This window comes from Emys orbicularis, chromosome 2 (assembly GCF_028017835.1).
Source record: "Emys orbicularis isolate rEmyOrb1 chromosome 2, rEmyOrb1.hap1, whole genome shotgun sequence".
Taxonomy (NCBI): Eukaryota; Metazoa; Chordata; order Testudines; family Emydidae; genus Emys; species Emys orbicularis.
Genome location: NC_088684.1, coordinates 250,085,995 through 250,112,365, shown reverse-complemented (window position 1 = coordinate 250,112,365; position 26,371 = coordinate 250,085,995). Strand labels below are relative to the sequence as shown.

Here is a 26,371-nt window from a genome sequence, read left to right as displayed (position 1 = left end):
TGGACTGCAATGCTATCAGAATGTATGGCGGCTTGAATAAGAACAAGTTGACGAAAGCTCAGTCCAGATGGAAGTGATACTGGTAGGTATGGAGAAGGTGTGGCAGGAGGCATGTGTTTTCATTATTCAGGGGGTAAGTTCACCCATTGTCAGTGAAGTTCACAATCTAGGGATACTTTCAGACCTCTGAGTGCTCTTGGTTTTGCAAGAAATAGTAGTGGTTAGAAGTGCTGTTTTGTATCTGAATCTGTCCAGAAGGTTTCAGCCTTACTTCTGACCTGACCCTGCCACAGTTACGAATGCCTTTGTGGCCTGCAGATTTATTGCAAGGTGTTCTACATAAGGCTACTCTTGAAGTCCACTGGGCATGGGAATAATATGCACTACTCAACAGTTTTAGCTATAAAGAACTTAGTATAATTATTCTCTAAAGTCTGTGCAGGTTCCCAGTTTATTTCTGGCTTCACTTAAAGGCTTTGTTTTTCACCTATGAAGAGCTACATGGTTTGGTTCATGGCTGCCATAGTCCTATTATCAAAACAAACGAGGAGTCCTTGTGGCACCTTAGAGACTAACAAATTTATTTGGGCATAAGCTTTCGTGGGTAGAACCCACTTCATCAGATGTATGAAGTAAAAAATACAGGAGTAGGTATAAATACATAAAAGGATGGGGGTTGCTTTACCAAGTGTTAGGTCAGTCTGAGATAAATCAATTAACAGCAGGATACCAAGGGAGGAAAAAAAACTTTTGAAGTGGTAAGAGAGTGGCCCATTACAGACAGTTGACAAGAAGGTGTGAGTAACAGTAGGGAGAAATCAGTATTGGGGAAATTAAGTTTAGGTTTTGTAATGACCCAACCACTCCCAGTCTTTATTCAGGCCTAATCTAATGGTATCTAGTTTGCAAATTAATTCCAGTTCTGCAGCTTCACGTTGGAGTCTGTTTTTGAAGTTTTTTTTGTTTTTGAAGTTTTAAAACCTAAACTTAGCCCATGAAAGCTTATGCCCAAATAAATTTGTTAGTCTCTAAGGTGCCACAAGGACTCCCCATTTTTTTTTGCTGATACAAGCTAACACAGCTACCACTGAAACTATAGTCCTATTTTGTCAGCTGAGATCAGTTAGTGCTTCTGTTAACTGTCATTTTGAGTGTGGAATTTGCTACTCCTGTTGGTCTGATAAAGCCCAACTCTGTTAGCTTTTGGGGACTAGTGTTAAGTGGGCATCTGTTTACTCAAGCTTTTGTCCAGGAAGGAGATGGTGGAATACTTTAGGAGAGTGTCAAATGAGCTCATTCAGTTGACAGTGATCAACAACATGTTATATTTATTTATGCACCCAGAGACTTAGGGCCCAATCCAACTCCTATTGAAGCCAAAGGGAACATTTCAATTGACTTCAGTGTATTTTGGATCAGGCTTTTCCTAAAGGTTACAATGGGCCAGATTTTTAAAATAAAATACTTTTAAAAATCTGGTTCATTCTGTACAAAATGTATGAAGAGCTATATTTTCAAAGTGGCCCCAACCTGGCCTCCATTTGTGTCTATGCAACTTTGGATATGCACCTCTCAAGCATTGGTCCATTACTAGATGGAAATGGTAGAATTATCAATAAACATGCAGAAAAGGCAGAAGTGTTCAATAAATATTTCTGTTCTGTATTTGGGGAAAAACAGATGATACCGTCTCATCATATGGTGGTGATAACATTATTTTCCCACTCCACTTGTATGTCTGGAGGATGTTAAACAGAAGTTATTAAAGTCAGACATTTTAAAATCAGCAGGTCCAGACAACTTGCATCCAAGAGTTTTTAAAAAGCTGATTGAGGAGCTCACTTGACCGTTAATGTTGATTTTCAATAAGTCTTGGAGCACTGGGGAAGTTCCAGAAAAGTGGAAAAAAGCTAATGTTCCAGTTTTTAAAAAGGGTTAACAGGATGACCCGGGTAATTATAGGCCTGTCAGCCTGACATCAATCCTGGGCAAGATAATGGAGTGGCTGATATGGGACTCGATTAATAAAGAATTAAAGGAGGGTAAATTAATGCAAATCAACATGGGTTTGTGGAAAATATATCCCGTCAAACTAACTTGATATCTTGTTTTGATGAGATTATAAATTTGGTTGATAAAGGTAATATATTGACATAGAATCATAGAATATCAGGGTTGGAAGGGACCTCAGGAGGTCATCTAGTCCAACCTCCTGCTCAAAGCAGGACCAATCCCCAACTAAATCATCCCAGCCAGGGCTTTGTCAAGCCTGAACTTAAAAACCTCTAAGGAAGGAGATTCCACCACCTCCCTAGGTAACCCATTCCAGTGCTTCATAATATACTCAGACTTCTGTAAGGTGTTTAACTTGGTACCACATGACATTTTGATTAAAAAGCTAGAATGGTATAAAATTTACATGGCACACATTAAATGGATTTAAAAACTGGCTAACTGATAGGTCTCAAAATGGAATTGTAAACAGGGAGTAGTCATAGAGCAGGTAAGTTTCCAGTGGGGTCCAACGGGGATCAGTTCTTGGCCCTAGGCTATTTAACATTTTTATCAAAAACTTGGAATAAAACATAAAATCATCACTGATAAAGTTTGCAGATGACAAAAAATTGGGGGAGTGATAAATATTGAAGAGGACAGGTCACTGATTGAGAGTTACCTAGATTGCTTGGTAAATTGGATGCAAGCAAACAATATGCATTTTAATAAGGCTAAATGTAAATGTATACATCTAGAAATGTGGTGTGTAAGCAGGGCCGGCTTTAGGCCGATTCCCCCGATTCCCCGGAATTGGGCCCCGCACCGAAGAGGGCCCCGCGCCCGCGCCTAAGAGGGCCCCGCACCTTACTCACCCAGCAACAGTCTGCTCCGGGTCTTCGGCGGCACTTCGGCGATGGGGGGTCCACTCCAGGGGCGGGGGAGACGCGGAGTGGACCCCCCGCCGCCGAAGTGCCGCCGAAGACCCGGACCGGGTATTTGAATCGGGCCCCGCAGGTCCTAAAGCCGGCCCTGTTTGTAAGTCATACTTACAGATTAGGGGATTCTATCCTGGGAAGCAGTGACTCGGAAAAAGATTTGGGGGGCATGGTGGATAAATCAGCTTAACATGAGCTCCCAATGTGTCACTGTGGCCAAAAAACCTAATGTAATACTGAGATGCATAAACAGGGGATGTGAGTAATAGCGGTAGTTTTACCTCTATATTTGGCATTGGTATGACTGCTACTGGAATACTGTGCCCAGTTCTGGTGTCTGCAATTCAAGAACAATCTTGATAAATAATAGAGGGTTCAGAGAAGAGCCATAACAATCATTAAAGGATTAGAAAACCTGTGATTGACTTAAATAGTTCAATCTATTTAGCTTAACAAAGACATTAAGGACTTGATTACAGTCTGTAAGTAACTACATGGGGAACAAATATTTAATAATGGGCTCTTCAATCTAGCGGAGAAAAGTATAACATGATCCAATGGCTGGAAGTTGAAGCCGGACAAATTCAGATTAGAAATAACATGTAAATGTCTGACAGTGAGGGTAATTAACCATTGGAACAAGTGATTGTGGTGGATTCTCCATCACTGATAATTTTTAAATCAAGATTGGATGTTTTCCTAAAAGATCTGCTTTAGGAATTATTGGGGGGAAGTTCCAGGCCCTGGGTTACAGAGGAGGTCAGACTAATGACGATTCCTTTTAGCCTTGGAATGTTTGAATTTATGAGTCACTGACTCTTTATTTAACAATGCATAAAATGTTCCTATCACTAAGTCTTTGGTGAATAAACAAATCTGACAGTGAACAGGTTTGACCAAAGTCAACTAACTTGAACTCCTTCCATTTCTGTACAAATGGGTGCTGCTCACGTTCTGTAAATTCTATCACCTGCAGGCACAGGTAATTCGCAAATAATGTAAGATGACTTTGAGCATGCACAGGAGTCCCCTTTTGAAAAGTTGTCCAAAAATAAATATACTGTATCTTTTAGAACACTTTTGGCACTCAATACAGTGCATTCTGTAGTGTTTGAAAAAGAGAGCTGTAGAGGTAATGGAAGAGGATAACTAAGGTATCTATTTAATATTGTGTCATCAGCTTTTACTTATATTAAATATATATTCACTACATAAATCAGGGACTGCACATAAGGATGAAAATAGATATAATTTTCAAGTCTTAGTGGAAGTAGCATTTTTGAATGTGGGATTGATTTAAGGATATTTTGCTACAGTATTTGTCAGTGGTTTTAATCAAACTGGCCCTGAAATTCTGCACCAGACCTTGTCTTTAAGCAGCTATGCTGAGTAGAAAAAAACTAAGAATTTTCATATTTCTTTATAACCTGTTGGGAATGAAGAGTAAAGCATTTCAAATGGAGCTATAAAGTCAAACTTAAGATCTTTTGTTTCAGTTCAGTTATGGGCCCTTTGTGAATTATTGCAGACAATTCTTTATAATTTATCACACTGATTTTCTTAACTTGGATGAAGCCCAAACACAACTGAGGTAACATACAGATTGAATTACCGCTTACTTAAAAGGAGGGTGGTCCCACCAGGATAGAATGGGGTTCATTGACAGGCTGAGGACCTTCCTTTTTAGCTACCTGTGTTGTACTTAACCCTTTAACATTAAAAGCCCAGTTCAATAAAATATGTCATGACAAAAATGAAGAGTGTACCATTATTTTACCAGCACATGAAAAGAGAGCTGTACACATCTTCTCTGGCAAACTGTCTAGAGAAATTCAAAGGTAAGATGCACATCTCCCTTTGAATTAGCTATGAAATGCATTTGGTGTCAATGCTTTTTGGCATTGCTGAGTCCCCGGCTGCTGACAGCCATGTTGCTTTAAAAAAGACATTTGTTTAATTTGTATTGATCTAGGAGCAGCTTTACATAGGTATTTAGGTTTACAAAATTCCCACTAGATGCCTATCTACATCTTTAGGCACCGAAATACTTTTGTAAAGCTGGCTTCTCACTGTCAATTAGACAATGTACGGTAGGGTTGGGAGAAGAGGACGGGCTGCTGCTTTGGATGATTTATGTTGCAGCTCCTTTAGTATTGTGTTTTTAAATTGTGTCACTGGTGCCCAGAGCTTTGGATGGGCACCTATTGGTCTGGAGTTGCTTTGTTTTAAATCAAAATCTAAATGAATACATGAATGGATCAATGTGTGGCCATGCAGTGCTTTACAGAGACTATAAATACTTTCTGCTTGTTTTAGTGCAACAGTCATAAAGTGATCATTAATACATTTTGTTTACATCTTTGACATATTTTTTAATGGCCAGTATTGAAGCAGGTCGGAAGTAGGTTTATATTCTCTAATACTGGGTCCCCATACTGCCAATGACATACAATTGATGTCACGTTTTACCAAAATAGCCACTGCTGGCAGCAGACTCAGAACTGTCAATGGAAAACTAAATACACTGGTTTGCCATATACCGTGTGCAACCCTTCCCATTTCTAAAAGGTTGTTCAATGTGTAAGTCAGCAGCAAATGTTGCCCACTCTTTTCAAAAGCATTTCCGTTTATTCAGGGTACAAATTGCTTCTAAGTGTCTGACTTTCCTTATTGATGGGCTGAGTAAATGTTATGAATTATTTTATTTTATCATTATGGTAGTGCATAGAGACCTCAATTGAGGGCTTATTGAGCGAGACAGTTTATAGGCAGATAGAGAGTCCCTGTCCCAAAGAATTTACAATCTAAGGTTCCAATCCCACAAATACCAAGGCATGTGCTTAACTTCGTCGTGTGAGGAGTCCCATTTATAGGAGTATGGACTACTTAAAAAGATAAACAAAGGAAGTGTTATCTTCCTCCTTTAACAAATAGGGAACTGTGGCACAGAGAGATTAAGGGCTCGATCCTGAGCACACATGTCCTGATTAGGTAAAACTCTTAAACTAATGCTTAACATTAAGCACTTCAATAGCCTCATGGGCTTTAAGCACTATCTCCAATTACGTAAGGTGCAAAACACACTTGTCTTGATGTGCTATGCTTATAAGAAGTTCTCATTATTATTTCTCAATGCTGCTCAAACTAACAATCTCAGAATGATGTTCAGAAAAGACTGCATACTTGCAGTTGTGCCCTTATTTCGTAGCTTTGGCTTATGATGTTGAATACTATTAAGGAATGTATTTTTAAAAGAGCTAAAGCTCAGGTTCCCTTTTCGCAGGAGCAGTTTGTGGGCGTAGATCTGACGTGTTCTTTTAACTACATGGTTTGCACCTGCAGACACACAGCTTAAGGAGCAAAACCTCAGATTTGTGCCCTTAGTTGAATTTATAGGAACAAAAACGGATGCCTTTTTTAAAACGTGGCCACTGTGCTCAAATACAGCTGCAATACAATACTCTTGGATGTCAGAGCTGTTGCATACCTGCCTTGTAAACCTCTCTGAGAAGCAACTGAGTTTCCTGATGTGCTGTTGGCCTCCTTTTTAAGGACTTAGTACTTTTTCAATAAAAATAAATTTAATTTGTGGCTACATTTCAAGTCAGTTGGTCTGATGGTAGAAATGGAGCAGTACCAGCTTTGGATTTAGAGTAGTCGTGTGGCTGAGTCTCTTGCTGTAGCTTTTATGTGGTTGGGTGAGACATTCTTAGAAACCCCAAACATTCTTGAAGATCCTAAACTGGAGACATTCACAATTCCTCCCTCCGTTTTTGCCATTAATCCTTCATGTTTTAGCAAGCACTGAAGTTAATGCAACCTACACTCTTTCCTGTCAAATTGGGCCCCCTCCCTCCTTTTTTCTCTTGAATAAAGCAGTCTGTTCCTTCCAGTCCATACTCTTGTAAATCAAAGGGATAGATGTCAACACACGCCATACCCAAGTATAAACTTCCCTTTTTTAGTTAAATGGGATTCTGACATTTGGTTTGAAGAAGTGTTTGTTTTTTTAAAAATATGTAAAGGATATCAGCTGCTTTTATTTAGTTTTTAGTAAAATCTGAATTTCCTCTGATACCACAAATAATTGTGCAAAATCCTTTCGGATGCCATTTAACAGTTCCTTACAGGGAGGTGGAGGCAGGGCTGGCTCCAGGCACCAGCGAAGGAAGCAGGTGCCTGGGGCGTCCAATAGAAAGGGGTGGCAGTTCGTCAGTTGCTGGGGAGGCACGTCCGGGTCAGCGGCGGCGGCACTTCGGCGGCAGCTCAATCGGCCCGCTTCAGTCTTCAGCGGCAATTCGGCGGCGGGTCCTTCACTCCCTGTCTTCCTCTTCGGCGGCACTTTGGCGGCAGCTCAATCGGGTTTTTCTTTTTTTTCCCCGCCGCTTGGGGCGGCAAAAAAGCTGGAGCCAGCCCTGGGTAGAGGTGGGGGAATGTAGAGAGTCTTTGCATTAAAGGCTTCCACAACCTAAGAATCAGCACTTTCAAGTACGCATCATAGCACAGAGACTCTTTTGTATAGGGTGAAATTTTTCTTGCTTGTCTCTTTGGTTATGTTTTCAGAACTATTTGAGAAAACTGACTGCACAGCTATTGCTGCCTCTTCTGCCCTTTGCTCAGCATGGTACAATAACTGATTATGTAGTCTTGAAGCAAACTGTCCTCTCTCCCCCCATCAATTGGTCCATCACATCTTCTTTTGAGACTGGAGACTTTCCAGTATCTTTCTAGCTTATACTATCCAAGCATTTTTATTATTTGTTAAGAGCCAAGTGTGTTTTGAGGAAGAAACCACCTTGCTCAGCTCCGGTCTAGATCCTGCACCATTAAAGTCAATGCAGGTTTTCCACTGAATTCAGTGGGCATAACATCAAGAGGAGGGTAGTTCAGTTTCATATTGCAAAGCAACATAGGCATTTTAAGGAAGGTGAGGACCACAGATAAACTCCCCAAGGTTTGTCTGTTAGTTTATAGCAAGCTAGAGTGTGAATTTAGAGTGTACTAGCTCAGAGGTTCTCAACCTTTTTCTTTCTGAGCTTGCCCCCCCCCCCCAATATGCTATAAAAACTCCACGGCCCACCTGTACCACAACAACTGTTTTTCTCCATATAAAAGCCAGGGCCAGTATTAAGGGGTAGCAAGCAGGGCAATTACCCGGGGCCCCACGAAGTTAAGTTGCTCAGGCTTCAGCTTCATCCCTGGGTGTTGGGGCTCGGGGTCCCAGGCTGCAGGCCGGCTGGGCAAGGCTTTGGCTTTCTGCCCTGGGACCTAGTGAATCTAACACTGGACATGCATGGCAGACCCCCCGAAACCTGCTCATGGCCCCCCTCTAGCTGAGAACCACTGTACTAGCTACTTCACACTAACTCCCAATGTGGACACTCGTAGTGTGTGATGAGAGTGCTTTTGTGCGCTTTAGCCTAATGTGCAGTACGGGTGTCCATATGGAGAGTTACTCTGGAGTAGCTCGCATGCTGTAAATTCACACAAGAGCTTGCTGCACACTAACTTCCTCATGTAGACAAGCCTGTGGTCTTCCTGGGCATGGCTTTCAGTAGGTATGTTGTTGAATGCTAAGGGGAGAAATCTCCCCTTGTAGCCACAGTTCATATCTTGTCTTTTCTGCATTTGTATCTTGTGCAGGACTTCTGTTGATCGCAGTGTGAATTCTATGATTGAGAAATTCTAGTCCTCCTGTTTTCTAATACAAGAACAAGGGGACATCCAGCAAAACTAAAAGGCAGCAAATTCCAAACTGAGGAAAGAGGAGACTCTTCCACATAATGCAGAATTATCCTGTGGAACTCACTGCCACAAGATGGCATTGAAGCCAAGAGCTTTGTAGGATTAAAAAAGGGCGTAGTGTCATGACTGGGCTTTGGGCAGTCAGGCCTACTGGACAGAACAGTGTCAGTCAGAGGCCAGGAGCAGCACTAAAGGCCAGAGCTGGAGTCAGAAACCAGGAGTTGGAGCCCAGGGATAGAAGTCCAAGACCAAACCGAGTGGCAGGTCCATCACTACAGCTGTCAGAGGAGCCCACCTTGTAGTGCAGATGCTTCCTGAAACTTCTGGGTTTAAATAGGGTGCCTGGACCAATAGGGGATGACAAGAGAAGCTGTCAGTTTGGCCTTCTGAGGAGGTATTTCCTGTGGTATTTATCTCCACAGTATCTATATGGTAGTGTATGCAGGCATACCCTATGGCTGCTGGGTAATAGTGTGGAGGTGGTGGCTGCCTGCCTGACACCCCGCAGATCCAGGTTCCTGCCCCATCTCTGCAGAATCCGACACTTAAACATTTATATGGATAACATACATATCCAAAATTATAATAGTTGATATTAAAAATAAGTAAGAAGCTTGAAAGGGAAACAGCTTCTCATGCTTCTTACTATTAAGGTTTAGGAGAAACTTTTTCTAGGGGAAGATTATCCCATAATTGCCTACTCTGAGTTTCTTGCACCTTCCTCTGAAGCATCTGTTGGGGACTAGATGAATCACTGATCTGATCTTGCTATGTTGCTATGTTGCTTTTCAATCCTTGGTCCTTTAAGACAGGGAGAGGTTGGGAGAAGGATTTTATTTGGTATCTGGGTTGGTGGGTATTTTGTTTATGGACAGCCTTTGTTGCCTACCTTGAAGGTCCAAATGTGTCTATAGTATCCCTTCATTAGCCATAGAAGAGTGTTCATTTCACTGGCTCTCAAGCAAGGAATAGGATTCACCTCCTCAAGAATACAGTATACTTGCATATGACATGCAATACATGACATGCATCTTGGGCTCTGTAGCACTCCTTTGTTATTCATTTTGTGTCCTGGTACTGTCTTTTGTGGAATTACCTTCAGGATGGTACCTAGAGGCACATGGGTTGGGACGAAGCTTCCCCTGGGGGAGGCTAGCTCCCTGTCCCACCTCTTCCACCCATGGCCCCGCCCACACTCCACCCCTGCTCCACCCCGGGCCCTGCCCCCTGCTCCGCCTGAGGCCCTGCTCAGCCCACGGGGACGGGGGGTGAGGAGGGATGCGTGATTGGCAGGCAGGAAGGTCTCACAGAGGCGGGGGGATGAGGAGGGATGTGACAGGCGGAGGGAGTCTCACGGGGAGTGGGGTGGAGGAGAGGAGGGACGTGATGAGCGGCGGGGACCTCTGGAGAGGGTGGGGGTGGAGTGGAGGAGAGACGGGACTTACCAGGCAGCAGCAGGTGATGGGTGTCTTGGGGAAGGGGCAGAACAGGGAAGGGAAGAGGCAGTGCACAGGTGAGGCCACCACATCCCAGGTGTCCGGTGGCAGGGTGGCGGCTGCACCAGGGGAAGCTTAGCCTCCCCTGACCCCATGTACAGGCAGTGATGCCCATTCACATATGCATGTCTATACTAGATAGACTTCAGAGGTCTCCTAGGTTCCTGCTGCAATATAATCTGGCTTCTTGGCAGATAGAAATACCTGTGAGCTCCTTATATCCCTTCTGATCACTCATGAAATATTCTTTTGATGACATTCTCATCAGATGTCATCAAATGTAGGCACCTGGCACCAGCATGGGTGCTGCTTTAGGGGAATGATTTCCTGCACAAGAGACCTCACAAAATGCAGTCACTGTAGTCCATTTAAAGTCATTATTATTTAGCACCAATGTCTGAGTGAAATTGTTCAACTGGTGGCTGGGAACAGTGCCATCTAAATATATGGACATGAGAGTAGGCAGCCAGTCTCTATGGCCCTATGCACATCTGATGTGGGTACTGAGGTCAGGCTTCCCAGTCAGGAAAATCCAAATGACTGTCTGTCCTGAGCATCTGTGGTTAAGGGGATATGCCATCACTAATCCAAAACTGGGCTGGATTAATTTTCTAAAATAAAAAACAGCTTTGCCAGCCACTTAAAGAGAGTCGTGGGCCTGTGTAAATTGAGTGCAGTGGTGTGGAATCAGGAGAGAAAGACATCTGAACAAGTTGCCACCCCTGTTGTCTCTGTAGCATTCCCTCTGTGTCCAGGGTAAAATAGGTGCCAGGGTGTGGCACCTTGCTCCCTTAGTCCGCAGTTATTGAAAGGTGTGTATAACTTTTTGTCTGAATGGAGCCTGCACTTTGCTGTGACTATAGTACAACCATATCATGTTTTATTTCTTAAATTAAGTTTCCCATAATGTTCTTGATGTTTATAGCCTCAGGCAGAAGTTTTAAAACGTTGTGAGCAAATGTACTAGTTTGTTCTAACCAGTGCCTGCAGCCTCCCATTCAGTTGTGCAATTCTCTAACCCCAGTGGAGCCTGGGCTAACCGGAACCCTCAAATGTAGCAATTGTGAGAGCAGTCCACACTCTTTTATGTGATAGAACAGGCATGATGGAATGCAAGTCAGGTAGCAGCACCACTCTGGGGCCTAGCAGCAAGGTTCATCTTTGAGATATGGATGGGAACCTAAAGTACAAGTCACAAAACCCAATACCAGTGGTTTGGAACGAATAGCAGACCCACCAATATCCAGAAAGCAAAAACCAGTAGATTGCATATTTGCATACGTTTTTTAAAATTTGCACATGAAAATTTGAGAGCGCAGGATAGAGGATGGAGTGAAGGGGAAGAGGAACTCCAGAATGGTTTTGAAAAAATAACCCTCACCTCACCATAGCATTTCCTTATTTTAAAAAAGTAACCCTCTCTCCAACAGATTTCATACTGGGCACTCCATTATTCAACACCCACTTGCCCTCAGTCAGATCTAAGTTCAGATCTGAATGTTTTGGCTCAAATCTTGGGCTATGGGGACTGAAGGTATTGGTCAAGAAAACATGGTTGTAGTTTGTAAGTGATCTCTCTCTCTCTCTCTGACCCTTCACCATATTATGTAGTGTGACAAAGTTCCTCCTCTATCTTGGTGGGTCCTGCGCTTATTGGCGGATTTTCCTGCCTCAGAGTTGCACCATGTGGGTTGGGGAACAGCCCAGAGACCTTCCCCTCTGGAAGAACCCACAGTCCAGATCAATTGGGAGGTTTGGGGGGAACCCGGGCCCACCCTCTACTCCGGGTTCCAGCCCAGGGCCCTGTGGACTGCAGCTGTCTATAGTGCCTCCTGTAACTGCTGCATGACAGCTACAACTCCCTGGGCTACTTCCCCACAGCCTCCTCCAAACACCTTCCTTATTCTCACCACAGGACCTTCCTCCTGGTGTCTGATAACACTTGTGCTCCTCAGTCCTCCAGCAGCACACCCTCTCACTCTCAGCTCCTTGCGCCTCTTGCTCCCAGCTCCTCACACTCGCCCCACAAACTGAAGTGAGCTCCTTTTAAAACCCAGGTGCCCTGATTAGCCTGCCTTAATTGATTCTAGCAGCTTCTTCTTAATTGGCTCCAGGTGTCCTAATTAGCCTGCCTGCCTTAACTGGTTCTAGCAGGTTCCTGATTACTCTAGTGGAGCCCCTGCTCTGGTCACTCAGGGAACAGAAACCCTGTCTGACCTGGGACTAATAGATCACTCTCCTGTAGTCCTCTGGCCTGGAGGGAGGGAGGGGGCTGCTCCTCCTCTTTCTCTGCTACCTGCTTGCTGGCTGGCTGCTAGACCCACCCATACCCTTGGTTGCTGCTGCTCCAGCTACAGTCCCTTGGGGGGGGGGGGCTGCTGGCCCACTCCCCAGAGGAGGGGAGGGAGAGACCCCAGCCATTGCTCCTGCTGCTGGGGATGCCGCCACCACCTCCACCTGAGAAGGGTCCTTCCTGCTGGCCACCAGACTGCTGCCTGGAGCTGCTGCGTTTGCTGCTGGGGAGCTGCTGGAGCCCTGAGGAGAAGAAGAGGACCATCTGCCAGTGGGGGAGCGCGTAGGAATTCTACAGACCACCGTGGAGGGGCCCTCCCAGACTGAGTAACTTTTGAACTGTGCTCTTGTGGTGGGGATCTAGACTGTGTTTGTGGGGACACAGGGGGTGTGGAGTGGAGCCTGCCCCCTGGTCCATCTGTGTCCCCCCCCCGATCCCCACCACCACCATCATCGTTGCCCCCTCCACCACCCCCACTGGCTACTTACCATCTACCTTGAGCTCCTGCCTCTGGGATTTCAGCTGCTCACCTAGGCTTGCTACGCCCTGTTGCCACCATTGGGCCTGATACAGCAGCCAGCCTAAACTGCCTTTCCTTTTTGTTACAAGCGCACGTGGGTGCACGTGCCCCCCCTCCTTTGGACTGCCCTCTCCCCCCTGTAGCAAGCCCCCAGCTTTACCCCTGCTACCTACCCATTTGCCCCTTGAAGCCTTTTGCCCCTCTCCCTTGCCCCAGCCCCTCGCTAGCTCCAGTTTGTTTGCCTGCCCCGCCCTTTCCCTCTGCAGCCTTTCTTTGTTTGACCCGCCCCAGCCTCTGAAGCTAGCCCCGTGGTTCCTCTGCCCCATTCCCAGCCTGGTTGTTCCCTTCTCCCTGCGTCCCCTTGCCCTGATTAGCCCCTCCCCTCGTGTGCCCATGTCCCCTCGTGTGCCCATGTCCCCTCCCATGCGCTTGTGCCCCTCCCCATTTTAGTTTGACCCTGTTTCACTGCATCCCCCTATGCTGTTATATCCCCCCTTCCTTGGTGCGACTAGAGGAGCCGGAAACCCTCTCCGAATCAGTGACTGACCCCTAGCCCTTGATAGCCCCCCCCATCCAGCCCACCCCCTTTTTTGGCGCCCTCCTCCCCTGCCTGCAGCCTAGCGGGGAGGAGTGGTTGACCTGCTTCCCCCTTCCCTACCCCCCCTCCAGTGTTTGTTCTCCCCCGTCCTCATTATTGCAGGGGACGAGGCGAGTGGGACCTCTCGGGCAGACCCTGCTGCCCCTCCTCCACCCGCCCCACCAAGCCTCTACCTCAACCACCGCTGCCGTGCCACCTGCTAACGCCCCTGCTGGAGCGCCGGCAGCGGCAGATACTGAGCTGACCTCCACTGCTGCCACGTCCCTCGCTCCCTCCGACTCTGGGGGAGCCCCCCCAGCCGGCAGGAAGGGCCAGGGCACAAAGAAAGGTAAAGGCCCCGCCAAGAAGGCCAGGCCCTCCATAGCGGGGGCTGCCCCCACTACCACGGGGCGGCATTAGGAAGGAAGGGAGGGACAGAAGTCAGGACCAGCTGCATCCTGCCATCGGCCGCGGCATCCCTCCCCGCTGTTCCCTCCACCAGCTCTGTAGGTGTCCCTCCACCGGCCCCCAGGGCATATGCCCAGGTAGCGGTGGCCCCCCCGCCTGCTGCTGCATCATCATCTCAATCAACCACCGCCTCTGCTACCATCTATAGTGGCCGGGGCCCCTTCCCCACCTTGACTAGGAAGCACGGCGTCCGTTGCCTCCTGGTACCCGCCTCGCCCCACGTGGAAACCTACGTGCGGGCGTTGGCGAGGGTGGTGGGGCCCACGGCCATTGTGGCGGCCTCCAAGATGTACGGAAAGGTCGTCTTCTTCCTAGCATCGGAGGCCGCCGCCCAGGAGGCGGTGGAGAAGGGCCTGGCGGTGGGGGGCGTGTTCGTCCCCCTGGAGCCGCTAGAAGACCTGGGTGCCCGACTGGTCCTGACTTCTGTCCCTCCCTCCCTTCCTTCCTAATGCCGCCCTGTTACCTGCCCTCTCTACCCTGGGGAGGCCGATCTCCGTGGTCAGCCCTCTCCCGTTGGGCTGCAAAGACCCCGCCCTCCGTCATGTCCTCTCGTTCCGCCGGCAGGTACAGTTACAACTGCTGCCGGCGGCACATGACGGTGAGGCGCTTGAGGGGTCCTTCTTGGTCCCCTACCAGGGGGCCCGCTACCGGGTGCATTATTCAACGGGGGAGGCCCGGTGCTACCTCTGCCGGGCGATGGGGCACGTCCGGAGGGACTGCCCCTTGGCCCGGCACGGAGGGGCATCCGGGACCCCCGAGCCAGGGGCGCCGGCGATGACGGGGCCGGCGCCCCTGGCTGCCCAGCGCCCGAAGCCGCCCCTCCTCCTTTCCGGCCCAACAACGCTCCCGCTCGGGCCCAAGGGGTATCTCCCCTAGTGTGCCCAGACAAGCGGGAGGGCCCCGCCTCTGCCGCCTGCGATCTGGCGGGGCCTGTGGAGGAGGGTGAGGTAGGGATACCGCCGGGCATAGAAAAGGGCATGCCCCAGAGTGGCTCCTTCCTCCTACATGCTGCCCCACCATTGCCTTCCCGAGTCCCTGAGCCTTCGTCCTTGCTCCCTGACCCGACCCCTGTTAGCCAACCCCCGGATGATGCCATGGAGGGCTGGTCCTTAGTACAGGGGAAGCGGGGCAAGCGGAAGGCTCGAGCTCCGCTCCTCCCACCTGATGCGGTAGCCCCCCGGAAGACCAGGAAGGGGGGCACCGATGCCGAGTCTTTCGCTTTGCCCCCTGCCGATTCCAATTCAATGGTGCCGGCTGGGGATGCCGTGGCAGCACTGGAAGGTAATATCGCCCCTCCTCCGGAGTCCCTTCCTATGGAAGACCCTGCTGAGGCCCCTTCGCCCGCCCACTTCCTGGATCCCAATAGGTCTGGTCACTCAGGGAACAGAAAACTACTCATCCAGTGACCAGTATATTTGCCCTCTACCAGACTCCTGTACCCCACTGGTCTGGGTCTGTCACAGTAGGTACTATATGCATACGGTAAATTGTCCACATTACATTCTCTGCAAAACTCTCCATCCTTCCCTCCTATTATCTACTCTCTAGAATTGGGTATGAAAAAAATAAGAAAAACTACTCTGCATAAATAAAATCAGAAATAGACAGTCTACGACAATTCAACTTCCAGCCTTTTAAATGGCAGACTTCTGGGTTGAGCAAAATGGGTTCCGTTTTCCTGTCTGTAACTGTTTTCAGACACCAATTAAATTGTCTTTCTCTCATGCTTGTGAGAGGAATGAATATATGTAAAATGATAGGTATGCATAGTATGGCCATGCATCCTTGGGAACCAAGTAAATCAGAAAATAGGGGTATTTGCATAGACCCCAAAAAAGTTTAAATAAAGCCTCACACATCTATTTATGGGGGGGAAATAATGTGAAATCTGTTCTACTTTATTTCCAGCACCCAGGAATTGAAAAATAATGAATCCTGCATTATTTTAGCCCATAAATGGCTGCCTAAGACATTAAATAATCTATTGAAAATGTAAGAAAAATAATAGACCCAGCAAACATTTCTATGTAATATGCCCCTTTCTTGGTCACTAAACATCAACTAAATTGTGTTGTCAAGTGCCATATAAGATCAGGCACAATCTAGAGCACATGCCATAGCCATAAAGTGTGTATGAGTGTGTACACATGACTTGCCCTTCAGTTCATTGACATTCATGCCACAATATTCTGCAGTCTGTAGTGCTCTATGTGGGTAATAATCTATTGATGGCACAGGTTCCAGCACAGGATTTACACAATGTTTAGCCTTTATATTATTGTTACAAAGTAGTTTTTAGAAAACATTGTCTGGAATAGTCCAATGTGGAACAATCTTTTGTAGTCTTTTGTAATCTGTTGTGTCTTTGGTCTTCCAGTTGTTCCAATAATATTAGCCCTACTTGGAACAATGTTCTATGTTCATTCAAATAAGACAATAACTCAGTTGGCCATTCTGGGTTTGGCAATCAGAATAAGGCACCTTGAACATCATGCTCTATATTTACATTTAGTCTCAGACATGAAGGTAGTTGTGAAGGTATTACCTTTAGTTTCGGTAGGTTTTGTGGCAGTCCTATTGTTATACCAATAGAATAAAAACCAGCAGGATCTTATTAAGAGGGATAAGGCAAAGATGCCACATTTATTGTAAATATAATGATAAAGCAAAAGATAAAAGTAAACAACGTTGTTTGACTACTTATTCCTATCACTACTTATTCCTTATACACACACATATTCATTCACACAATCATTCATTCAAGTTCTGTATAGGTGTTATAGTTACCAGCCTAGAAGTTGCTCATGCCAAGTTACTGGCCAGGTATCTTGGTCATGAGGATGGAGCCGAGTCTGTGTCAGGTGCACCTGATGCTCCTGGAGGTTGGCAGCAGAACCAGAGACTCAAAATCCTCAGTCTTGAGAGTCCATTCTTATAGGAATTAATTCCTATCTTAGTCTATGGGAGCTGTTTCATTCTGCTGTTGCTGACTTGATCAGCAGATGGCACATTCCTGGGCACATTCCTGGTGGCTCCAAACTGTCCAAAGTTTGTGTTTCTCATCCTTCCAGGTGATGGGGTGGATCCCAGTTTACCGTCCGGGGGTTCTGGTGGTCCACTTTACACATTCTTCGGCCGATGGATACTCCCTTTCTAGGCTGGCACCTCCCTAACCATTCATGTACATCAAGCATTCATCAGCATACATTCCATATCTTAACCATATTTTAATTTACTGTCTCCACCACTTTCAGGGTGTGTGCTAATTCATTTGAGACTCCCGGCCCTTTAATCACAGAGGGTGGGGGTCTAGGAGCCGTTGCTGTTACAATTAAGTGAAAGTCACTTAACGGCTTATAGTGTTTGTTTACATTGTATCAATTACTTCAAGAACAACGTCAATTAACTTGTTTGTAAGTTTTACATAGTAATAAAGTATCTTTCACAGGATAGATACAATCAATGGTTTCTACAGACAGTAGCTTACAAGTTTTAACAGAAGACCCAAGAGATTTTTGTACTTGGTGAAACTGTTGGATTTTAAAGTGTGGGGGACAAATTATTGGGGGGTCACTGTCACTTGGGGGAATCACTGTTAGTACCTTCTTTAATATCCCTACGCTATCAGATCTTCTGGCTTGCACTGGGTCAGGACTGGGTGATGATTCAATTCATGACACTGAATCAACTGCATTTGCTGTTATAGCAACAATGTCCCACCCTAGTGAAAGCATTCATTGGGTTGCTAGAGACCCTGACCACTTGTGGTCACAAAATGTTCCACTGCACTTTGAGTGAGTGTAGAGTTGTTAACCCCAATAACCTAATTTGTGTAATTCTGGGAGCCTAAATTCTTCCATCAGTGGGAGCTCAGTATGGTATTCTCCTTGCCTTCCTGCCCTAAAATTTTGTGTGGTGATGTGGTGTGCCATTAAACTAGCTGCTGTATTCATCTACAAGAGGTGGCTCAATGGTTGCTGAAACTTACTTCATTGAAATGTTGGGATGCTCCATTGGTTAATGTTGAGAAGGTGCTTAGAGATTCTCTGTTGAAAGATATTGCAGAAGCACAACAAATTGTTAATTATTATTATTTATTATTTTAATACTGACCATGAGATGGTTCCTGCTCCTTTGAAGTCAATGGCAAAACTGACTTCAGTGGGCGCAAGATCAGGCCCCAAGTATTTGAGTCTGGAAGCAAGATACACTCTGGAGGCAGAGGAGGATCACTGGGAATGATTTCTGCTGCTCTGCTCAAGCACAGGGTTGCTCAAATTGTCAGGGGACCTGCTTGCAGCTCTCTCCTATTAAGGCTAAGACGTGAACCCTTTGTTTTTAAAATAGCTAAATGAAGGCAGCCCTTACTCATGTGGGTACTCCCACTGACTTCAGTGAAACAATCATCTGATTAAGTACAGTAGAATGGGGTCCTTAAATTGGTAAATTCTAATATTTGAAAGGATTTTCCCTTCAATGGAAAAATGTTACTGACATAATTAAAAGGACATGAACATTTCATCAGCTGAAAAATGTGAGTTACTTTGGAAGGATGTGTAAAACTAGAAGCAATGTTTTTTTTTCTAAGTCCGAATCATAGCAAAGGGTTATTTTCAAACTTTATGAAAAACACACTTTGGCAGTTTATATCTCCACCATCCAAGTGTATTCTGGGATTCTGGATTCAAAAACATTCTAACCATGAAAACACAACATTTAAAAATACACCGTCTGCATGGTTTCTCTGCCTCGCTTCAGCATCTCCAAGTTTGTTTCAGACAAACTAAGAACTTTGTTGTGGAATGACTGTTTGAATTTAGGTTTCTTAAAATATAAGTGTAGCCTTACACCCATTGTGGGTGTACATCCAGCGGTTCAACCAGATTATTTTAAAATCATCTGGCTATTTCACTGCATGTCAGAAGATCTGTCTTCTTAGTTATAAAGTATGTGATGGGTTGATTAAAACAACTCACAAAGCCATTAAATGAATAGATAAAATGTAGAATGTGTGGTGTAGGGTTCTGTTAATTATAACGTCTGGGGGATCTGTGAAAGTTGCATGGCAGCTGAATCATACTTGATTTTTAAGTGCATCATGATGCTGTAGTACCACGAATATTTTTATATAAAGTTATATGCCTAAGAGTCCTTTTTGAAATTGATGAAATCTTCATTCTTGATGCTGTAACTGACCATAAAATAATTATGCTCCCTGCACAGCTGGAAGTGAGCTTAAAACAGGCAAGCATAACAGCGTAGAACCACATGAAAGCTTTAGTGGAGAAGGAAGGAGGTCAAAGAGGTCAGGGAGAACACCCATGAGAACTAGGGAGAAGGAGATAGTGTTAGACTGTTTCACTGTGTTGGAGACAGCTAGGTCAAATGTATAGGATTGGCCATCCCTAGAATATATTATCATTCATTGCGACTGTTTCTACTGAATTATTTTAGAGCCACGTTATATAGCTTTATAGAATATAAATTGGATATATCAGTGTTAGTTCAGTAGAAACTGTTTAATTGGGACAGCTCAGTTTATTCTATTTCATCCCAATTATGGCTATCCAGAGTTGTTATAGTTAATGATAAACATTTTGGAAGGTTTATTACACCTCACGCTTCAGGTTTTAAGCCAATCTCTTACTATTAGAGACCAGGATGAGACCTAATTTGAAAGACAAGTTATGCCACATTTGCCTACAGCAAAGTTCTGACACCTTCCTCTGAAGCATCTGGTGCTGGCCACTGTCAAAGACAGGACACTGGACTGGTGGGACCATGGGTCTGACCCAGTATGGCAATTCCTATGTCTCTAATTATGCAACCAACTTCTTTAAACGAAGTTTACCTTAATGTTGGCAGCTCGGTTCATGCAACTGAAGCATGATAATTTATGTACATTTAATTACTGAATACAATGGATGAATTTATCATTTCTCACCAATTTAAAATATCTAACCATTAAAATATAACAGATAAGTGTGTTACTGGTAATTTCCCAGTTGCCATTAGCATGAAACAGTCTGAAAGTAAAAGAAAATAATTGTGACCATTAACTGTCATATTGACACTCTAACGATAACCAACCGATCAGTTAGACTAACTTGTCCCCATGGGTCGTCTGAGGAAAGTGACATTTGCATCTTTTTTTGCAAGCCAAGTCTTTATTGTATAGGAAATCTCAGAACATTCTTTTGTTTTCCAATTTCCATAAAATGGAGGCTATGTACCCAGAATCAGAGACATCAGAAATGGAACATAGTTCCTTAAGGAGAGAATAATGGAACCATAAAAGAGTCCAACTTGCTTGATGCTTTGTTTTACACAAATGAGGAGTGCAGGGACTGCTCCCTGGTAGACTTGAGGCTGCACATTATTCTGGAGAGGACAGAGAGGAAGTAACGCCATAGTCATGTCCCCAACTTCACAGTGCCTTGCAGAGCAGCTTATCGGGAGCTTGGGAGGTACCACGTCTTGGTTCCACACCCCCTCAGCTACAGCCCAATAGTAAATCCAGCCCTCAGTAAATTAAGGAATATTGCTCCTGCAAGACCAAGTGACAGTGGTAGGGAAAGTGAGCCCTTTTGCAACTCAGAAGGGACCTTCTTGGCCCCAAAGCCTGTGTATTGTATAATGTATTTGTTGATCCAATAAAGAGGTATTGTCTGACTTACTGTATTCCCCAGGGCTATAGCTAGATGTCCCCCCAGATGAGGAAAGGATTGGGGCTATCCACTCTCTCACAAACGTACCCCAGAATCTTTTGCCTTGCTTTAAAGTGATCCAGTGAGGAGAGTGCCACAGGAGCCAGTGGCAAGGGTAAACATATTGAGGGGCAAGCAAGTGGGGGCCTGGTTCTTCCTGTGGGGGAGTGAGGGGAGGCAGGAGTCTCCTGGAGGGGGGTGGTGCAGGAGGGATCCAGGATCTCCCTGTAGGGTTGCAAGGGGGACAAGGATCTCCCTGCTGGGATCAAAGCAAATGAAAATATTGGGTTTTTTTGGTTTTTTGTTTTTTTTAAAGAAGCCCAGGGAGGCACTTTCCCATCATCGTCTCACATATGGTATCTTAGGTGGTGGTTTCTCATCACCAGTGCCTAAAGCCTGCCCTGTTCACTTTTTCTCCAGGACCCATGGGACTACAAATATTGGGGCCATTCTTGAATTCTTTGCAAGGGTCCCTTTGTCTTCACTGAAAGACCTGGGTGCGCAGGGAATACAGGGTCAGGACTGCACTCCTGAGAGTATTGATTATAACATGCTTCTTAAGGAACAGAAAGGCAGATGACTGACAATTGAACTGACCCCTCTCCTTCATTCTCTACCCTGTTTTTGCTCTAGTCCTCTGTGATGTCTGTCTGCTTTGCACGTTTTCACCCCAACCTGGTTGTTGGTGGAACATACTCTGGCCAAATTGTCCTGTGGGATAATCGCAGTCACAGGAGGACTCCAGTTCAGCGTACACCCCTTTCGGCTGCTGCTCACACGGTAAGGCTCAATGTCATTGCGAAGAAACATTCAACACGAAGTGCAGATCTCTTAGCCTGAGCTACCTCTACAATGTTGTATTTTTTGTTACATGCAAGAAAATAAGAGAATGGATTTTTAAGGGGGGGAAATGGATGGGAAACAGACTAGGTGACAGCTTCCTGCACATGCTCAAAGGGTGATGGCTGGCCCGCGGTTGGGTGTTTAGGAAGTCTCCCCACAGTGCATAACCAAACAAGGGCATCTCACAATAATGGTCCAGTGCTGTGAGGAGTGCAGGGACAACTTGCTCCTGATGCCCACCAGGGGAATAAGTCTCCAGAAAGGGATACGGATAAGGCAGAGTTCATGATTCCTCCCCACGCCCCCTCAGTACTGGTCCATGGATTGGAGCCAGCTCACTGTGGGAGCAATCTGTTCTCGTAATGAGGATGAAGTTAATTGCATGCACACAGAAACCCCAAGCAGCTGTGCACAGTCATTGTGGGGTGGTGCAGGGCAGGGCAGTAGCTTAAATGCCTGATTTAGCCCCAACTAAGTTGGGATTGTTCTGGGGACATAAGGGAGAACAACCAGGAATAATGGTATGAATTTTAGCAAAGGGTATGTAGGCTGAACATCAGGAAAATTTCTTAATGATGAGATCTTTTAGGCTGCGGAATAAACTTCCAATAGGCGATTACCTGAAATATAAAGAAACTGAACTGGACAAAGGAAGAAAATGATCCTGTGCTGGCAGGGGGATAGATCAGACGACCTAGTAGATCTTTTCCACCTCTCACTTCTGTGATTCTCTGATTATACCTTTGTAATTTGCTGTTCAAGTTTCAGTCTTTAGTTTGTTGTGACAATGTAATCCCTGGGGTTAAAAGTCAACATCTAAAAATTGTTAAACATAATTTAGTGCCAAAAATTCACTCTGGCACAAATACGATGACTGCCTTGCCATTTATGTTAGAAAATGGCAGGTATGAAATTATTGGGGGTTGGAAGAGGGAAAGGAATATAGTTCTCCAAATTTCTGCCATCAGCAGTTTTGTCTGACTCTAATGCCCCAGTTATGCTATGGATCACAGCTGCACCATTACTTTGAATTTCCCTAATGTTTGTGTCCTTTTTGTCAATAGTAAGCGGGGGTGGGGGGTGGGGGCTAACATTGCTCAAACTGCATGGAAGAAAACACTGTGCCTTGAAGTGGTGATTTAGTAACATGGGAGACCAGAAAACTAGAGGCTGGAAACTGTAAATATAATTGAAAATGGAGTGACTGGGGTCCAAAACCTAGTGAAGAGGAAAAAATTACTGGGAAGGTTTGTTCTTCCCTTGTGCTCAATAAATTTTTTAGACAAAATTATACCACCTGGGAATGATATTCTAAAACTTGGATCGTTTTCCCAGTAGCAGAGGTCAATATATAATATTATGACTATGACAACTAGAAATAGATTACGTGGATTTATTCATAAGTGTGAATTGTGTGACTACGTGTACAAGTATAAATAACCATTTTTAAACCCCTAGCTAACATGGAATCATGTTTTTAAGGAGTTTGATCATGCTTCAGAATAAACATAAATTAAGTGCTATTCCTACAATCCTGACAAGCAAAATTCTTGTCTAATTTAAATTAAGTCCTGGTTTGCAAAATGCAGGCTCATGGCCTAAGCTGTTAAACGCAAAGGAGTATATTGAATCAAGAAAATGATTCTTTTGTATAGTAGGCAGCTAGGTGCTGGTTTGAATATTTATTTTTAATTTAACAAATATCCCCCATGAAAACAAGTGTTTAGTTATTGCTGCTCTCTTCAGTTAGCTGAATAAATATGGCTCATGCTGTCAACATTGTTAAAAAATTCCCATGAGTTTATTCCCGCTGATTGGTGCCCAGGAAAGAGAGTCCCACCACAGCTTACTCACTAATTTCCTTTCACACCCACCACACAGCTGTATTTGGAAGAACAGGAAATTTTAATTAAGACAAAAAACTCCTGCATGATGATTTCATTTCCAAAATAAATAAAAACAAGCTGGCATCTCCCCTGTGAAAGGAAGGAGCCAATATACACTTTTTGCTAAGTACAGTTGGTCGTCCTTTTTGCTCGTTTTGTTTACATCTTTTGAATTTCATTACTCATGAAACAGACAGCTGGCAGCACTGTCTATAGCCAGGCATTCTATAGGAAGGTACCACTGGTCTGGCAATATGTCCCCTGATGAGTCTGGCCACTCCCTGCCTATTTGACCTATATCCTCCTCCCACCCTTGCAATTCCAGCCTTAGGGCTGCTTTATCAATTTGTAGGTTGTTTTGTGACGAGGACAAATGCCCATTACAGCTTAGGCTGAGCAGACTAAATTTACCATGTAATAATATGTGCTCATCAGTTTTTATTCCCATGTTAATTGGTACACAAGGAAGGGTTACGTGAAGGGCGCTTCCTAAGGTTTTTTTTTTTTAAATGTAGCTTTAGGGGCAGATTTTCCAAATCTGGCCTGTTTGTGACTAGCGCTAATTCACAAGGGCAATCACTTGTGCATACGGGCCTTCAGCATCCTATCACCTGTTCACACAAATGATGGAATTTGTACACATAGGGTGTGATCCTGCGCCACTGAAGTCAATGGAAGTTTTGCCATTCACTTCAAAGGGAGCGGAATTGGAGCTGTACACCTTAATTGGGGATTGCTTATGTAAGTTCCATCATTTCTATGCACAAATGATTGTGTGCACAAGTGATTGTCTTCACTTGGATGAATATAGATGGGAGCTGAGTTGAGGCCACTAGTAAATTTGGCCCTTAATTAATTTTCTTTAATTAAATGTAGTGCTAGTGAAAAGTGAAAAGTTTCCATTTCTAGAGACCAAAGTCTTCTCTTTATCCACAAAAAAAGCACTGAATAGACAGTAGCAGTGCAAGTTTCCCAACACTGCCCTACAGCTATGCATGTTATCCTTGATCTGGACAGACCACCTGTACTGGCTAAAGGGTAGTTCATTCTCACTGGCCATTCTTTGAAGAGTGCTGCTAAGGGTGCTCGGTTGTGACAGTGGTTTGGTGATGAGAACACTTGGCCACTAGAAACTGAGCTTGGAGCAGCACCTCGTTTCCCATGGGCCATCAAACAGATGTCAGATGATAACTTGGAGCCCAAAGTATTGATGCCTGAGAATAAAAGTACCGTGTACACCCTAACATGTTAAATGGACACATTTAATGCCTGTGGACCAAATTTTGCTCTCAGTTTCGCTGGTGTAAATCTTGACTAACTCCATAAGTTAGTGGAGTCACTCCCAATTTCCTTTGATATATCGGAGTACATTAATTGGCTCATGATTAAGAAGGCTGGTGGATTTGTTCATATTTTTTCCATTGAAGTACATTTGAAAATATTTGGCATAGCAGCCAAACTGTGGCAAAGTCCAAGTCTTGTGCAGCTGTTTTCTCCAATAAAATCTACATTTTCATTCCATTTGGAAGGTTTGCTTCTCTCTGCCAGTCATTTTCAGCATCAAAAGCTATCAGCAGAATCAGACGTGTCCCTGTGGGTGAAATCTCATCCACAGAATTCAGCATTTTCACAGCATTACTCAGGTTGTTTTACGATGGAGTAAAATGAAACTTTGAACTTCCACCACCATAATGTGCCTTTAAAGTTCCAACCAAAAGCAAATTAAATTCCTATCTGGCAAGTAGATGAGCGCTGTATTATGCTGGCAGTATGTGACTGTTTAATCCTTTCTTAAATCAACATTTCTGACATTTGAAATTGAAATTTGGTTTTGAAAAGTGAGAATGCACTCTCTGATTCCTGGTGTTCATGTATTTTCAGCATCCCGTATACTGTGTAAATGTAGTTGGAACACAGAATGCGCACAATCTCATTACAGTTTCTACAGATGGCAAAATGTGCTCCTGGAGCCTGGATATGCTCTCAACACCACAGGTGGGTTTGTTTTCACCTACACAAGAAGACAACATCATGATTAAAGCAGATACCTGCTTAATGGAACATAGTTCCTAAAAGCCAAAACTTCATATCCTACACAAACTAAAACCAATGGATGCACTTGAAAGAGTGCAGCTTGCTTCCAGCAGTCTTCTGTAAGAGCCAAAACCCATTTCCTTTACCACAAATCATGTAATTATTGTAATACGTTAATATGTAGGTCAGTTTCAAGTGAAAATGAAATAATCCATTTTAAAGCACAGTAATTATAGAAGTCGCCTGTGGTACAAATTGCACTTACTCTAGATTGTTTAACAAATATGGACTAGATTGCACTGCTGCAGAACACACTCGACCCAGTTATATGTCTCCAAGACACGGTATCCCACAAGTAGGAAAGCTTAGCTTGTTCATGAATTCAGTAACCAAGGGAACAAACTATGCAAATCAAAAGTTTTAGAAATATTTCCCCCACCCCAGAATGTTTGTTGTTACTGGCTCCCCATCACACACTCACACACACATACACACACACACCTTTTTGTATTGGAAATGAAAGGAAATCCAGGAAATTTTTCCAAACCACTCGTGATTATAGTAATGGAAACTAAGCAACAAAACTGATGCTGAAAGAGACCTTTGGAGAGGCTTGTTTACATCTGTTTGTAGTCCAATACATCCCTTTCTTCTGTTTACTGGGAAGAAGGATGTTTTATTACTGGGTTTCATTAAAATGTGTGAGATACATCACCAGGTGGATGAGGTACTATCTTTTATTGGACCAACTTCTGTTGGTGAGAGAGACAAGCTTTCGAGCTTACACACAGCTCTTCTTCAGATCAGGGAAACTAACTCAAAGCTCGTCTTTCTCACCAAGAGGAGTTGGTCCAATAAAATATATTACCTCA

The 26,371-nt window shown here is 44.6% G+C and overlaps 1 protein-coding gene across 4 annotated transcripts in view; it reads left to right on the top strand.

The window, feature by feature from the left end:
• Window positions 1–26,371, top strand: part of DYNC1I1 (dynein cytoplasmic 1 intermediate chain 1) — a 244,612-nt gene that overhangs the window by 165,798 nt on the left and 52,443 nt on the right. For all 4 annotated transcript variants that reach the window (XM_065397879.1, XM_065397881.1, XM_065397880.1 and 1 more), the window contains 2 exons: window positions 21,370–21,516; window positions 25,347–25,460. In XM_065397879.1, coding sequence (XP_065253951.1) covers window positions 21,370–21,516; window positions 25,347–25,460 — 261 coding nt within the window. The remainder of the gene's footprint in view (window positions 1–21,369; window positions 21,517–25,346; window positions 25,461–26,371) is intronic.